The 17069-nt window shown below is 46.2% G+C and overlaps 1 protein-coding gene across 4 annotated transcripts in view; it reads right to left on the bottom strand.

The window, feature by feature from the left end:
* The window catches only part of TSHZ2 (teashirt zinc finger homeobox 2), a 405639-nt gene that overhangs the window by 57963 nt on the left and 330607 nt on the right, over positions 1–17069 (bottom strand). Inside the window, exon 3 of one of the 4 annotated variants that reach the window (XM_045194612.2) lies at positions 7235–9245. The exons of 2 other annotated variants lie outside the window; for them this stretch is intronic. In XM_045194612.2, coding sequence (XP_045050547.2) covers positions 9196–9245 — 50 coding nt within the window. In that variant the 3' untranslated portion in view covers positions 7235–9195. Of the gene's footprint in view, positions 1–7234; positions 9246–17069 lie in introns of those variants that run through there. One more of the 4 variants, XM_045194610.3, reaches the window with a different exon arrangement.

The raw sequence follows: 17069 nt of genomic DNA on the forward strand, positions 1-17069 counted from the left end.
TCTCAAGAGTTCCAAGTTCCTTCCTGCCTTAGGCAGGGACTGGGCTTTGCTCCGCCTAGGGATCCCTAGCACTCAGCCTGGGTTTCAGATTGTTCCCCGTGGACCAGAAATTCTCTGAGTAGACCTCTGCGCAGGAACCCAGGGTTAAACTCAAGGCCCGCCAGTGACCTTAAAACCACCTCTGGGGAGGCAGGGGATAAGGAAAATATTAAGCCGATTTGTGAGAAAGGCTCGCCGTGCCCCAGGAATGGAGGACAGCATCTCCATTGTCCCCCCACTGCCGAGTGAGCTGCTCGTCCTTCACCATTCTGCTGTAATCTGCTTGGGACTGTCCTTGGGAGCGTGTCATTATCGTGCATCAGCCGTTTGCTTTTGCCAGGGGTGACAATGCCTACTTAGCTGGTGTGTGCGCATGATACCAACTTCTGAGTTTTCTTTTTTATTTTTGAGAAGCTGAAATATAAAGTGGCAGTAATATAACATTCCAAAGCGATAAAACCCCTTTTATGAGAGGGTTTTCTTCTTCCTGCTTCCTGTTTCCACATTATTCCCATTACACATGGGATAGTTTCCTGGAGCTCTAGACCTGGACTAATTCCTATATTTTTTAATATGAGAAAGTATAATATCAGGGTACGGGAAATATCAAGGGAACACTATGTAAAGTATATGATTGTCTAACCACTAAGCTGTACACCTAAAACCAATCCAAAATAAAATTTAAAAAAAGGAAATATAATATTACTTAGCAGCAGTTTTAGATATTTTCTGTTTATGTAAAAAAAAATTGAAGGTCCAAGTCAAGGAACATGTATAAAGGACCCATGGACAAAGACAAGGGAGGGGGTTGGGAGGATTGAATATGGGAGGTGGGGGTTGGGGGGTGGGTAGTGCAGAGGGGAGTAATGGGGGAAGAATGGGAACAACTGTAGTTGAACAACAATAAAAAACAATTGACTTGAGAATGTGAAGTAATGCAGGCACCACAAGCCCACCGGTGCTGTGTCTGTCTTCTCATCAGGAGCATTTTCATTTACAACAGACATTGCAACCATTTTAATACAATTGAGCACAGGCCCAGAGAGGTCAAGGCCCTTGCTGGAGTCACACAGCTGGGCAGTGGTAAGTTGGGACCGGATGTTGGAAGTCGGGCTCACATTTCACAAACACCACCCCCGCAGGATGTCTGCAGTGTCCCAGAGGTGAAGCCATGAAGAAAGAAGATACGGGCATCCTTCCCACCACAAAATAACACTGTTAAAAATGCTGTGTTCTCATCTTAATTTGATTTAAACAAACATCTGCATGTGGCTAGAAGCACGTGGCTTTGTGCATGAAGCAATGTGGGGACCGCTCTTCAGCCTGCCTTCTTTCCGGAGTTTCCAGCCCGGGCAGAGGCTCTCTCTTGCCTGCAGTAATGAATGTCTTCCTCCCCCAACTCCCTGGTCCCTTCCTGCTATTTGTCTGTAAGCAAGAGCCCATTCCCGGCTCCTAACTGTGTGTTCTCCACATAAATTTTCCTGTGTTTCCGGAAGAAATCCCTCCGTCTCACAGCTCCTGGGGGAAGCTGGTTGGCTCTCACACCTCCCCTTGGCCAAGGTCACGGGGACCTTCCCAGGGGTACCATTCTGACTGGTTCAGGTTTCCAAAATAGCAAAAGAGTAAAATGTAGAGTCTGAGGAGCAATCTGCATGTCATCCTGAGCAGTGTTCTGGGAGCGCTGCAAATTGCAAACAGTCAGATCTGGCTTCTTTAGGAAGCCTAAGCTTTTTAGCTGCCTCCTGAAGTTATATTAAAGGAATAGCTAATCATTTATCCTGGTGAACTTCTAGAATCAAAATAACTAGCAAGCATAAATAGATGAGGTACTTAGGAGGAACAGAAATAGTGCATGATTTTTTGGGTAAGTAACAGTCAAATTGTTATAAAATAAAAGTCACAGATTTATCCACTCTCACAGAACTGCTAGGGTCCATCTCAGAATTTAGGGAAACATGCAGGCAGATCTTTTTTGGTATACCGAGCAGTTTCACAAATACTAATTTTCTAATTTTTATTATCTAATAAAATAATCATCTAATGTTCATAGATGTGAAATCATAGATCAAAAGTAGGGATTAGGGTCCCATTTTAGAGATAAGAAAACTGAGACTAGGAGAGGAACAGTGACTTGCCCAAGGTCGTAGTAGCAGGAGGTAGAGAAGTCCCGTCTCAAACCTAAACTGTAGGCTTTAGTCCTTCCCCTCATGCCCTGTGAGTTTTGGGCTTGGGGGTCACATATGCAGTTACTATAAATCATGTGTGACTATATGATCCCCATCTTTGCAGGGCCAAGTGATATAATCCAGACAGGAAATTGTGGGCTCAAGGGAGCCACAGAGTGCCCGGCGAAGGCCACCAGGACTCAGGAAGGAAGAACCCTTTGAATTTCATTATTCTGAACCTTCTATTCCTTGTCCCCTCTGACCTCCCATTACAGCTGATCGGTGCTCCGCAGCCCTTGCACCCACCCACACCTCCGCATCCTGGGTTGTGTTGGTTTATGTGGTGGGGCACCATTGTGATGATTCGTTGACTCCCTCTGCCCCTTCTCCAGTTCCTTTAACCCCTATGTCTAGTCCCCAGGAAGAACCCACCGTACCAAGATTTAATAAAATACCTTCTGGGCCAAACTTGACCCTCACTCATCCCCAATTCCTGCGCCAGAGGTTGTGAGAAATACCGGGATTCGGTGAGGAAAGGTAGTCTCAGGAAACAGGAGAGAAAGATGCTGCGGTGGGTCTCCGAGGAGGGGTGCTGCTGTTTGACAACTTGAACCCCACCACTCCATGGAGTTGGAGCTGGTGGGGAACGAAGGATTCCCCCCAGTCAACCAGGGATCAACAGGAGACAGCCCCCCCACCCCAGCACTGGGGCGGCCTTCAGAGCCGTACCCTCTACCATGGTGTGAGCCAGCCCTGCCTGGAATTTCAGGGTCGAAGAGCAGTTTTTGGAAACAGGTGACATTTCCTTTGTCCCCAAGGAAGGTACAGAATTTGGCCGAGAAGAAGGAGTTGGCCAACATACATAACTCTTAAGGTACTAAAGCAATGGTCCTTTGTGAAAATGGCTGCCCAGTGGAAACCAGCTGCTAAAGGGGACAATAGTGGTAAAAAAAAAAAAAAAAAAAAGTGAAAAAGTCTAGAAAGTGATGGTTCTAAGCCAGGAAACCAAGACTGATGGAGATGATTTTGTGTGGTACCTATAGCCTTAAAGATTTCTCAATCAACCTTTTGGATAAGCAAGGGTTTATCATGTACTAATTCTTTCTGAAGAAGAGTGAGGAGGAATGAGCATGTACTGTAGACCTACTTCATGCTTGGTATTTTATACACATTATCTGCATCCTCTGATCTAACTATCAACTGGAGGTGGGACTCGTTATCCCCATTTTACAGATGATACAACAAGGCTTAGTGGATACATCATTCACATGAAATCACTTAGCTACTGAATGCTGGATCCTGGGTTAGAAACCCTAACACAGGTTTTGCATCTGAGGAGCTGAAAATACCTTCATTCATGAGATCGCGGTCATCACTATAGTGTCTCTTTTCTTATCGATATTTCCAGGTTCTTTGGGATAGAGAACATTTCCTACCAGCACTAATAATGTACTAGTAATACTAATAGTTATTATTACTAAAAATAGAGATGCACACAATCTCCATTCTTCAATCATAAGCGATCCCTCCGAAATATGCAGAAGAGAGTTTACCTCCTTGTCCAGTTAGGTTTTGGCAATGAAGGTGACTTTTCAAGAATCTCATAATCAACCCTATCAGCTAGCTGGCTAATCGACCTGGATATTCTAAGCTTGAAAAGTGCATTCTGCACCCCACCTGCCCCCATTACAGTTTGCACAGGATTTTATGAAATGAAGGACGTGGACTTCTCTTCCCCATCGTACAATATGTTAGAATCAGCCACAGCTCCATGGTGCTCCATGACCCTCAGTCACGTGGGAGGCAACCTCCTGGAATTCTGCCGTGTCTGAGAGCTTTCCCTGTGCTCCATTATTTCCTCAATGCTCCTTCCAGAAAAATTCATATGTTTTTTAAAAACTTAATTTCATTCTAAGCAACCATTCATCATGCATGCAATAGGTATGCTTTTGTTTAATTATATAAAATAATATGTAATTGTTAAAGGAAGTCTTTTTTTCTCTCACCTATTTCCTAAAGTCACCTTTGCTGCAGAGGGTAGGAGTCCAGCATTTTTGGAAACACTGGTTTGGAAGACTTTACCATTGTTTTAGATTAACTTTTGACCACACACACACACACACACACACACACACACACACACACACACTTTATCAGCCTTCAGGTTGGATTCCCCTTGAAGCTGGCGACATCAATGTTGAGATGACCTGAATTACTTTCACTGGGTAAACAGACACAAATTCTACTATTTGGGGAACCCTGCCTCAAACCTAGTGTTCGGCAGGCCGAAACTTCTAGCCACACGTTCCCTTTCGTGGTGTGCCCCATTTCTGACACCTCTGCGACTTTGCCACATCAGCTTGTGATCTGACATGAGGCAAACCTATGGCAAGGTCATAAAGCCTCTGGAAGGAAGAGGACTTCGATCACGGCCATCTTTGGTGATTATTAACCAGCAAGCCTTCCGGAAGAGTGCCCTTTCTTCCCACAGACTCCTGGGCGTGTTTTGACTACTCCCCCCGCCCCATGTGTCAGGGGTGTCCCTTAGAAACGTTCCCTTTTCATCCAATCGCTGTGTAATTCCTAAAACATTGCTTCAATTAGGCTTCCTGATTTATGGCACCACTGGGCTTCTCTGGCAAGGACACCCCGAGAGACTGGCCACTTCTAATTGACTGATTTGAAACCAGCCCCTCTCTTCTACCCCTCGACCTTCTGCCTGTGCCTCCGCCTGAAGCACTAGATCCTTGAGTTCGCGTCACATCACTCTCCACGACTCAGAAGTAACCTCATCATTTGAATGACAACTTAATTAATTTACTTGCTCATTCTCTGTTTATCGAGGGCCTTTTATGTAGCAAGCACTGTGCTGGGGGAGAGAGATTAAAAAACCCAAGGCGAATGAATAAACAAAAGGAAGTCACACGGTACCTGTCTTCACCAAGCGGCCAGCCCAGGGTTTGACTAGCCACAGTGAGACAGGAAACATCGAATCCAGCGATTCCCAAGGAGGGGTCCTTTTTTTTACTGTCTTCACAGTTTTTCCTCCCCACATTCTCGATCATCTCTAATATTGCTTTTCCTTAGTAATTTTATTTACATCAACTCAAATTAACAAATGTAAATACATTCTGTAGCTTGTCCTAAGCAGCATGTGTGAAATATGTGGTGGTAATAGTTTAAAAATACATATTAAAACAAATTTTTATAATAAGCGGACAATTCAAATAAAAAGGATTAATTAATCACACCACCTTAAATCTTCCTACTTGTCACCTGATTTAATTTTCCGGCATGTGAGTGAGAAGAGGGACTCTCCAGGGCTTTAACTTGTTAAAGATGCTCAGAGTCTCTCCTTAAACAGGGAGAAAAACTGCCGGGACTCAAAAGTGCAAATTCAGTACGAATGGGAAGAGTTTGTTTCCGGCGTCCAACTTAAGGTGTGAGAGATTTTGAGTAAAACTTTCTTTGGCCAATATTTCATTTTTGTTCTCTGCATTAGGTTCTATTATTTTTATTGTTGAAACAGAATCATCCAGTGAAAGCTGGAATTTCTCTCGTGTGAGGACATTTTTGTCTTCACATTAGTCCAAATGGAAAATATATATCATTGAGACAGTTATCTCATCAGCAGCAGGCACGCGATGGCCCAAGGGATCTGGTCAGTAGCCTGTTTTTGTAAATAAAGTTTTATTGGAACACAGTTACAGCCATGCATTTATGAAATGTCTGTGGCTCCAACAGCAGAGTTGAATTGGTGCAATAAAGACTAAGGCCTGCAAAGACGGCTGTATTGACTATCTAGCCCTTTACAAGGTCGCTGACCTCTGATCATCAATAGATCCTGGACAAACAAGAAAGAGCCAAGGAGTAGTTTCGCCTCCAAGCTTCCGAGAGAGCTCTGTTGGCCTGGGGACTGTTTGAGAGCCAGCCCGTGGGGCTTCCTGTATGCTGGGGTGGTTAGAAACAGATGGGGTGGGGGGGAGGGAAGAGACAGAGAGACACAGACAGAGAGGGAATGTCCAGCTAGCTCCAGGCTTCTCCAGCCACCCCAGCCGAGACGCCACATGGGAGTGGAGGAGTCCGTCTTGGATATTTACCCCAGTAAAGCCTTCAGGTGACTCTCGCCCCAGCTGTTGTCTGACTGCAACTAACTCTGAGTGAGAACCACGAGCTGAGTCACATCCACTTCTAGAACTGTGAGAGATGCTAACAAATAATTTTGAAAGCCGCTCGGTTGTGTACTGGTTACTCTGCAGCAGAAGAGCATATCCTTGTTCTCCTGTGGTCCTGAGGGGTTGGGAAGGGGGGCTCTGCTAACAGGAACCCACAGTAATTCCAACAAAGTCCCTGCTCATCCTTCCAGCTCAGCTCAACACCACTCCTCCCATGGCTTACTGTTAGGGCGACCCATTCATCATCCATCTTGGTTTGCCAGGGTGTTCCCATTATAACATGGAGAGTCCCATGTCCTGGGAAGAAACCCTTCAGCCCCAAGGAAACCAGGACGGTTGCTCATCCTACCACTTCACTTGAGCCACGGTAATGTTCTTTTTGTTCTTCAGACACACCACACAGCTTTAGGCCAGAGCCTTGGCCCATGTTCTTACCCCTGTCTGGAATGTTCTTCCTCTCCATCCTCATTGGCTAACTTCTCCCCAGAATTTCTTCTCTCAGGGTGTGTCTTGTCTAACTCTCAGGACCAGGTAACGTAGACTCTTACACCACTTTGCTCCTCTTCCTGATACCCACTCACTTGCTCATTAGTCAACTACTCACGCATTTATCGGATGGTGCCCTCTCTCTGCCTGGCTGGTGAGATTGGAGTCAGGGAGGATTGGGTTTGTTCTTGTTACCACTATCATGTCAGCATTGGGCATAGGAGGCACTCAGTGAATGAAAGAATAACTGACCAAGTGAAGGCAAATGGTAAAGCGGGTTAGTACCCAGAACCACCATTTATGGCCCCAGTGGAGGGAAAAGGTGTAAAGGTTCAGAGCTTTCCAGCTCATTTTGGCAATGAGGAGATGACCCGACCTGACCCAGGTCTTGCCGCGAAGGCAGGAAAACCATGATTTCAGGGCACAAAGTGTTTCCCAATAGGCCCAGCGAGGGTGAATGGCGACCCACCGTTGGCTGGTATCCTATCTGATGCTCCCAATGTCACGGGCAGGGAAAACCCCATAGGCGTCCCAGGTGGGAGACCCAGTGTGCCGTCCAGTCCTTGTATGGCTTCCAGCCATCCCTTGCCGGTGTGCTACATCTGACTTCTCTTCCTTGGTAGGTGAAAGAGAGGCAGCAATGCTGTGATGACTAATGGGAGGTTATGGAAAGATTTATTGGACAATTATCAGTGTTTTTCCTCACTCAACTTTCCTTTCGTAAGTCATTATTTCATTTGGGGAATAAGTACCACTCATATCGCCCGCGGAGTCTGTCATTTCATCTTGCTTTATGCTGGTTTGCCGCCTTGATTTGTAGCAGTATCTACACTGTGGATCGGACGAATTTCTTACTAACTGAATTTGAGTTTTATTCTGCTGTCACTTTCATATGCTTGTAGATAAGGCTTGATATAATTCTATTTTTCAAACTGCAATCATTGGCGGGCCACCTTCACAATTTTTGTCAAATTCTAGAACCCAATTTATTGTTGTTCTCTTAATGCTCTTGAAAATGGACTAACTTTTTAAAGTTAGTCTTGTCCCTAAGCCGTGACCCAAGTCATCGTAGGTTTGACGGACTGGGGGGAGGGGAGTGTGTGTGCCCGTGTGCATAGGAATGTGTGCACTTAACTCTCAGTGAAATAAATACCGGAAAAGTACAATTAAAAATACACCCATTGAAGTCATAATTTCATGAATTAGCCTCTGTTAATTCATGAAATTCATAGGGATAAAGCTACGTTAAAAATAGGGTTTTTTTCAACTTAAAATAATTGTATTAGTGTATGTAGTTCATACACCACTTTCAGAGACAGGAGTTGCTATTCCAACAGTAATCTTTGGCCCAGGAAGAACTTACCTGCCTCTGCCTGAACCCCACCCAGCTCCTGGTGCTATCGACTTGTAGCTCTGACTGCGTAAACCTCACTTGCAGACTCTCACAGACATCCTTAACTCTTGGCTTTCTCTGATTTCTACCATCAGCCAAACCAGCAGCAAATCCGGTTGGCTCAAACTTTTAAAAATGCCCCGAGTCCCACTACTTCTCACGACTTCCCCCATACTTCAAGTTTTCATCATCTCTCTGTGGGCTGACTACACTGTCCCACAATAGGTTTCCTCGTTTCCACTGGGTTGAAAATGCATGAAGAAGTCAGCCATTTCTCGTCAGGTATTATGTACTGGATACAAATAAACTCTCATTAGGGAAATAAGAAGAAAGGCAATTTAAATATTTAAAACACTTGGAACACAAATGATAGAATAAAAAAAAAAACAACAACCCAAAATTGGATGGCTTCATAATAACACCTCGGGTCAAAATCAGATAGCCCCTTTTAAAATTTCACCAAACATACTTTCTTCATAATCTGTCATCCCTCTTGGACATAGCATACAGGGTGATTTTAAGTTGATGTGATATAAGCATAAATACCAAACCAGTCAAAGAAGTCAGCAAATGTTCAGAATTATAGAAAACCATAGAAATGGGCTCTAATTGCATCATTATCTAATCTCCTTCCTTTTGAATACCACTGCTGAGAATGGACTCACTCATCACATGTCATCTTCCTTTCCTGTGAACTTTTCCATTTTCTCCTAAGAACAAGACAGCCACGCTTTAGGGTTTGCTGTGTTTTGTCGTGCAAAGCAGTAAAAAGACTCATCAGAAACGTGACGGGAAGGAAACTCATGAAGAACTGTAGTTAGAAAAGGCCATCAAGGAAGGTGAGTGCAGGGGCACGGGCGCTTTCTTTAACGTTCGTGCTCACTGGGACAAAGAAGGCAACAGAATGGTGTGGGTTTCCTCCCCTGAATCTTCCACATCACGATTCCCAAAGAGGATTTTCCAGAGGGGTCCACTGGAGTTTGAAGTCTGGAAGTGAGGAAATACCACATATAAAAATTTCAGAGGAAATTAAGACTTTTTCCCCCCCATCCTAAAATATTTTACCAGGAATGACATATTCATGTTGAAACTGGACTTTAAATCATGGTGGATGTTTAAATGTCGACACAAGCTCTCCTTAAAGAAGTGGCTGGGTGGAAAGATTGGCTCTGATTCTCAAGGGAAGCTGGAGAAGTGAGGGTCACAGAGTCAGGCCGGGGGAAGAGACCTTGTTGGGAATAGAATCTATACTGAGTTGAAAAGAGTGGCCACCAAGTTCATGACCACTGGATTGGAGTGACCGCCTATCTAATGACTAGTGTTCTGATAAGAAGAGGGGAGGACATAGAGACCCACAGGGTAGAAAGTGGCAGAGGCTTAGTGATGTGGCAATAAGCCAAGGAACACCAGGGGTTCCTGGCATCCACCAGAAAGTTAGAGAGAGGCAAGGGGATGGTCCTTTCCTACATCCTTCTCAGGTTGCATGTCTCTGCTGACATCTTGGTATCAGACTTCCAGCCTCCATATCAGTGAGAGAATAAACTGCTGTGGTTTTAGACCACCTATGTTGTGGCACCTCAAATGGCAACCCTAGCAATCTGTCCAACACTGTTTTGAAGAACTGAAGGCTCCTGATATGGCCCAAGTGTCAGGGCAAGGAGCAGCTGCTTAGGAAACCTGTACCAACTCTTACATTTATTGTTTCGTTCCTGGAGAGATGGCCACCCTAAACTGAACAGACTGAACAGAGTCGCTTTTAATCTTTTGATGTTTCCCAGATTTCAAGGGCAGAATCTTCATCCTGAAGAATTCCTAACAGAGGCCATACCCATCCATGGTGGGTTGAACTGAACCCCCCCCCCCCCCCCCGCCACCCAAAGATAGGATCCACTGCTAAGTGATAGTACCTGTGAATGTGACCTTGTTTGGAAACAGGGTCTTTGCAGATGAAACTAACTGAAAATGAGGTTATGTGAAATTAGGATGGGTCCTAAATCTAATGATTGGTGTGCGTAGAAGAGAGGGCCCACAGACACACAGAAAAGAAGTCCTCAGAGACTCAGTGAAGTCAAGGAACACCTAGGAATGCCAGCAGCTGGAGGAGGTGGGAGGGACCCTCCCTGGAGCCCTCAGAGTAAGCAGGGACCTGTCCACACCCCGATTTCAAACTCCTGGCCTCCGGAACTGAAAGAGAATTCATTTCCGCTGTTTTCAGCTTCCCAGTTTGTGGTAATCTGTTATGGCAGCTTTGGGAAACTAATCCACCATCCTACAGCCAAACTCAGCCCGCAGATGTATTTTGTGGGCTCATAATGTTTTTCTTTATAAAATTGAAAAGTTGCTGATATTTATGAACAGAGAGATTTCACATATAGAACATGCTTTCTGTTTTTTCTTGAAAAAAAATCCAAGGAGGTAACAGTAACCCTGGGATTTCCTTTGGCTTGGGGACTCTGCTTCCCCTTCATAAAGAGCCCGCCGGGTCCAGGCCCCGGGGTCCTCTGGGCCAGATCTGCATGACTTGTTGCCTCTGCCTGCTTTCTTTGCCTTCGTGCTTTCATGGGTGCAGGGTTCTGTTAAACTGCTCTCCTGATTTTAGAGAGCAGGAGAGTAAGACCCAGAAATAGAAATCCCTTGCCTCCTGTCACCCAGCATGTCTGTGACAGAGGAGGGGACAGGCACTTCCTATCGCAGCGTGCCACCTCCACCTACAGAATGCCACAAGATGTTTCCTTGAGCAGACGCCTCAGCCTCCTAGATTTCACAGACCAGCCTCAAACGATTTCCAGGAATTGACGAAAAGTTCCCAACACTTCCTTTTGCCAAGAAAGAATGTTAAGGGAAAATAAAGAACCCTGCCATTACCATCTTTTCATAATAAAAAAAAAAAGGTGATTTCATCACTACCAAAGCAGGAGACACACAAGTTCAGAGCAAAAATAAAAATTGTGTTGGCTCAGACAGACTTTTCATGACGTCCTCTATACCCTCGTTTCCTTCCTTCTGCCCTTCTTCACGCTCGCTCTGCCCTGCACACTGGCTTCCTTGCCAATCTTTAAGTGCACAAGGTCCTTACTCCTGCCTCAGGGACTTTTCCTCTGCTGTTTCCTTTCTCTAAGGGAGAGAGGTAACTTTACCATTCCCAGTATCTTCGAGGCTCGCTTCCTCACATCACTCACATCTCTATGAGAATGTCGTCTACTCAGCACGGTCTTTCTTCGCTGCCTTCTCCACTACGCCCTGGCGTGCATCCCTTTGGACACATCACTAACTGCACTGTCCATATTTACTTTATCGTTTGTCTGTCCACACTTTAACAACTGCACGGGGACAAGAATTCTGTTTTCATCCACGCCTAGAATAATGTTGGGCACATAGAAGATGCTTAGGAAATTCTGTTGAACTGAGTGAGTACAGCACACTATTCCATACTGAGTGAATCTCCCTCATTGAAAATCCCCAGCGCCATCTTTATTTCCCCTCATTTTGCTCATGAGGGCTGAAAATGTTAGCTTCCATTGTTATCAGTTTGTGGCTTGACTCTTGGATAACACCATGGTGGTAAAAATGAAGAGAGTCCAAAATCCTGTAAGAATTTCTGTTTGGTTAGCAGTAATCATTTGTGTAAAGATCTCCTAGCCTTTGACAACTCAACTTTCTCCAGAAGAACCCCCACCTCCAACTAAAAATACATAAATGAATGAAAAAAATGATCACCAAACAAATCATTGGATGGCAATCTGTTTGGGACCCCGGACAAGCTGCTGTGATGACCTCTGCCCCAGGACAGCTGCCTAGTTAGTAAGAGCCTGCGTCCAAATTGCATACATCGCGGGTAAACAAGTGTGCAGAAACTCCTTTATTGCATCAGTGTTCATCGTTTTTTAATATATAGAGTTCATGAAGCAATGAAAAGAAACAGATTTGCCTTTGGTTTTCATTTCTAGTCATCGGTTTGTCAAGAAAAGAAGGAAGAAAAACTGTAACTGTTGTCTCAGTGTGCTCCCCATCTTGTGATCGTCACATAAGCTCAGTGTACAGAAAGCCAGTCTGATTTGGGTTAAGTAGAAGAAAACTCTCGCAGAATTGGCAAAGTTCTGAATGGGCTGGCATTTGAATAGTGAGGCACCATAAAGCGCTAGCGAAAGGTATGGGCTCTGAAGTCTGACAGGGGCTTGGATTCTGGTGTCGGCACCTGGAGCTGTAAGTCTTTGATCAAGTTTCGTGGCCCGGGTCCTTCATTGGCAAAGCGGGACTGACAACAGTGATGCCTCATGGAATTGCTGCCGGGATCGCATGGGATAACACAGGGGTGGACCGAAGCAGGTTACCATTGTAATACAAATAAGTGATGCAATAAGTCAGAAGTAATAATACAAGAGTAAACTCTGTGTTTTGCGTATTCACAGCTGTAAACTTGCTTTTGCCGACCCCTGTACATGCAAATTGCTCGGTGTAATTAGAGTGTGGATATTGATGGGTATTATTATTTGAAAAGATATGTGATTCTGTTACTTTCAAGAATGTGTAATAACATAAGCTATTGACCGAAGAAGAAAAACTACAGAATGGGGCACAGTCTGTCTGCCTCACCTTAATAATAACAATAGTCACGCCTGGGGGGTCGTTCCTAGTCGCCATACCCTTGATGTAGCCTCGGTCATTTAACCTTTACAACAGCTCTCTGAGGAGAGCCTATTGCCACCTGCATTTGGAAGGACAAAACGGAGTCAGCCCAGCTGAATCCTTTACTGCCAAAGTAGTGAGAGGCAGAGCTGGCATTAGGTCCCTGGCAGGTGGAATTCAGCACCGAAATATTTATTATCATTTGGTATCAACTCATGTGCTTGCATTAAAACTATTTTTAGAAGATTTACTTCCTTAAATAGGCTAAACATCCTTCCCTCTACCTAGTTCTCAGGACAGGCAGATAGACATTCAGGCAGACAGAAGGACAATAATGTATCAGCTCTACAGAATAAATTTGCAGTGAAACTGGTTGGTGGGACTGGCCAGCTTGCCTCCTGGCACCAATAAAGGAATCTAAAAAAATTTGCCAGTGAGCCCCTCATGCTCAGCGATGCCCTCTGAATCAGCGTTCCAGAGGAAGGCACAAGGAACTGTCCTCTCCAGGTGAGGTGGGGTATAGGCGCTCAGATTCTGTCAATGCAGAGACTCGGCAGTTTTCATCCCCCTTCCCTTTCTTTGCCATGCCAGATTTGAATGCTCAGCCCTCCCTGCCTTCGAGAAAAGGGGAACTAACTTCAGCTGACTCTGGCATTGGGTCTACAGAGTCTTCAAGATTTAGAATGTGTAAGAACAAAGAGGAAAAAGACTTCCGTGGAGGAGGCAAGAGGGAGCTCTGTTCTCTGAAAAGAAGGGTCCTTGTCTCACCAGACTAAAGAAGGGATTTGAGTTGGTGGAGAAGAAAGTGGGTTCCCAGGGAGGGGGGGGGTCCTTGAAAACCGAGCTGCAGAGTTTTTTCCAGAAGAGACCAGTCAGTGCGTGGGAGGAGTTAGGCGGGTGGCTTTGGCTGAGCCCAGCGATCAGGCACATTAGTGGAAAGCCCAGAGGCCAAGTGGCCATGGAGTGGCGGTGGAGACATCGCCAGCAGGATCCCCACTTGCAAATCCCCAGACACTATGAGACCCCAAAATGGGGTGCAGTGGCCATCCAGGGAGTGACCCATGCCAGTGTGGAAACCCTGGTGCGTGTGTCTTAGGAGTGCGTACTCGGTGAACTGTCTAGAGTCTCCCCGCCCAGCCTGGGATGGCTGTCAACAATGCCTCTGCCACCTGTGTGGGTGACCCGCCAGGAGCCTATGGGAAAGAGCCAATTGGCCGCTTAGCAGAATGTTTTAGAACCGGACAACGGGCCAATCACTTTTGCCCAACCATCACTCTTCATGACAAAAGCTCCCTTAATTCTCAGGCCTTGGCTTCTGTGAAGCCAGGGAAACACATTCGAGGACAAAGCTTTTCTCAACTCGTAAAGACCTGGGCAAACCACTTACTCCCCCATCTCAGGGGCGTCCCTGCACACTTGCATTGCTGTTCTTGGCTGCTCTGCCTCTGGGTGCGTGGGGCCAGCATCCTGGAGAGCAGCCGTCAGCACCTCCCTGCTTTATAGGGAGCATCTCTTCCCTAAACCTGAGCTGGTCCAGGCCACGGCAGGATGACAGAGGACTTGGCCACTGCTGTGGAAACAGAGTCATTAGAAGTAATCAGGCTTCAGCCCAAATAGCGGCTTGGATGAGAGAGGGTCGTAAAACTCCCTCTGGAAGATCTGCTGGAGAGGGCAGCAGCCAAGGCAGTGCCCCTGTGCCAAGGCCCGGAGCTCTGTGGGCCAGTATCGCTTTCTTATTTGGGGCTTTCCCATTGGGATCTCTAGCAACATGCCATTCCAACGCTGTTGGAGAAAGAATAAGCCGCATCCTTCCCTGTCAACTACCGACTGTGCACGGTGATGCTTCCAACACCCGGAGGATGTCGAGAAGAAGAGAAAACAAGTGGGGCCAGAAAAGACTGATTGACGATTTGTTTTTTCTCTGTGTTCCCCTCCGGTCCTCCCTCTCACAGATGGGGAAGCACAGGGGCGGGATGGGGCCGGATGTTAAAGACAGAGCACCAGCGTGACTTCCTGGCTTTTGTTTCAAAAATACGACAAAGAAAGGAAAGTTTGAACATCCTAAAGATGCCAAGAACTTTGCCCTGCTTCCTGGCAGTCCTCTAGGGAGGTGACACATTCCTAGGTTTCCCGTGAAAAATTCAAAGATCCGGCAGCTCTGGGCTTTGCCTTCAGCATGTGACGAAGTTCACTGTAGCTGAGCGGAAGCATCTTTCTACAGGATAGGCCCTCTCCAGACCCACCCACCACTTCTTCAGCACAGAGCCACACCCTGGACTGTAAGGCAGAGTGTATTTTCATTTATCACTCTTGGCCCTGGGCTTCTCTGCCTTGCCTTTTAAAAAATCTACCGCCTTGCTCTGGCCGGGTGGCTCAGTTGGTTGGAGTGTCCTCCCATACACTAAAAAAAGGTTGCATTGGAGTGTCCTCCCATACACTAAAAAAAGGTTGCAAGTTCAATTCCCGGTCAGGGAACATACCTAGGTTGTGGGTTTGGTCCCCAGTTGGGACCCGTGTGGGAGGTGACTGATGGATGTTTCTTTCTCGTATTGATGTTTCTCTCTCTCTCTCTCTCAAATCAATTTAAAAAACATATCCTTGGGTAAGGATTAAAAAATATCAACAGTCTCATTGCTAGTCCTCCTTTTTTCCTTTCTTGCTTTATTTTATTCTGCATTGCCATTTAATGTAATCCATATGTTATGTATTTGTTTATTATCAGCCTCTCAGTTTGATAAGGGAAATGATTTTGTCTCTTTTGTTCTAGCACCTGGTATATAGTAGATGCTTAAGAAATACCTGTTGAGTGAAAGGATGAATGTGCTGTGGATTCATGTTTCTTTAAAAGTGGGACACACAAGCTGTCTCTATCTGCGTGACTTTTGTGCACCAGACGGCTTTGCTCATCTGTGTTATATTGGCTGGATTTCTGAGGGTCTGACGCAGCAGCCCCTGGAGGCCAGAGACTGCGTTCTTCACAGTTGGAGAACTGACTGTATCCCAAGATTGGAACCAAATCGGGATGGAACCTCAGTCCTGAATGAGGAGGGGTAATCAACATCCCAATGACGTGTTCCCTGGCGTGGCACAGTGCTCCGAACCTGGATGGCGCCCGGAACAGTGGCTCTAAGCAAGGCCACACATGTCCTCCTCTTCAAACCAAAACCAGTGCTTTGGAACAGCTTATCTTAGGATGGGCTCCCCGGAAGCCGTCCCCGAGACAAAGACCTGAGTTTAAGTAGCGTACCTGAGAGACGCTCCCGCCCCCCCCCCCGCCCCCCCCGCCCCCCCCCCCCCCCCCCCCCCCCCCCGCAAAGGCAGAGTCAGACAGGGAAGGGCAGGTGAGAGGCCAAGCCGGGCTGTGTGATCAAGAGGGTCACCTCCGTGGGCAACTGAGGCTCATTCCTGCTGCCCACCTCCGGGAGACTTGGAGTACACGCGCCAGGGTGATCTCACCCAAGGGTGAGTCATCTACCAACTCCTTGTGCGCTATTGGTCAAGGGCTGCTTCAAGGTCATGGGAAATGCTCAGAGGCTGAGGGTAGCAGGTGATGCGTGTGCAGGGAATGGGTGGGACATTGGCAACATCTGCTCAACACTCCCTATAATCATCGTTTTTTAAAGAACAAATAGGAGGATAATATTTCTAATAAAATGTGTATGTCACCATTTAAATACTCGAGCTCGACGTGCTAGAACACATCCTAAAGCAACCAGACGTGTGTCCTTAGGCACAGAACCACTGAGCCCAGCAGCCACAAGGAGAGGTCAGTCTTGTGAGTTACACCGAAGACTTGAATGCCACTCATGATACAGCCTTTACCACGTGGACCTCTGATACGCAGAACAAGGCTTGGTGTGGTTAGAATGAAGCCTGGTCTCTCCTCAGCTTGTACATCAGTTACACTCTTGTGAAATTTTACACTCTCATGAAATTCGGTGCGTATTAAAGCTGAGTGAAGAATACTCTGCGGGCCTGTGTTCAATGGACTTAGGGGCTCGGCTCAGAATTACAGACTGGAGCTTCACCTACATGGATGCCCAGTGGACATTCAGAAGTTGGGGTCCCAGGCAATTCTTCCTGGGGGGAGGGCTGTCTCATGCATTGCAGGACATTGGCCATCCTCAGCTTCTAACCATTAAATGCCAAGGTCACCTGTCAGTATTTGTGACTACTTGACTCCCC

This window comes from Desmodus rotundus, chromosome 6 (genome assembly GCF_022682495.2).
Source record: "Desmodus rotundus isolate HL8 chromosome 6, HLdesRot8A.1, whole genome shotgun sequence".
In the NCBI taxonomy this organism is placed as follows: domain Eukaryota; kingdom Metazoa; phylum Chordata; class Mammalia; order Chiroptera; family Phyllostomidae; genus Desmodus; species Desmodus rotundus.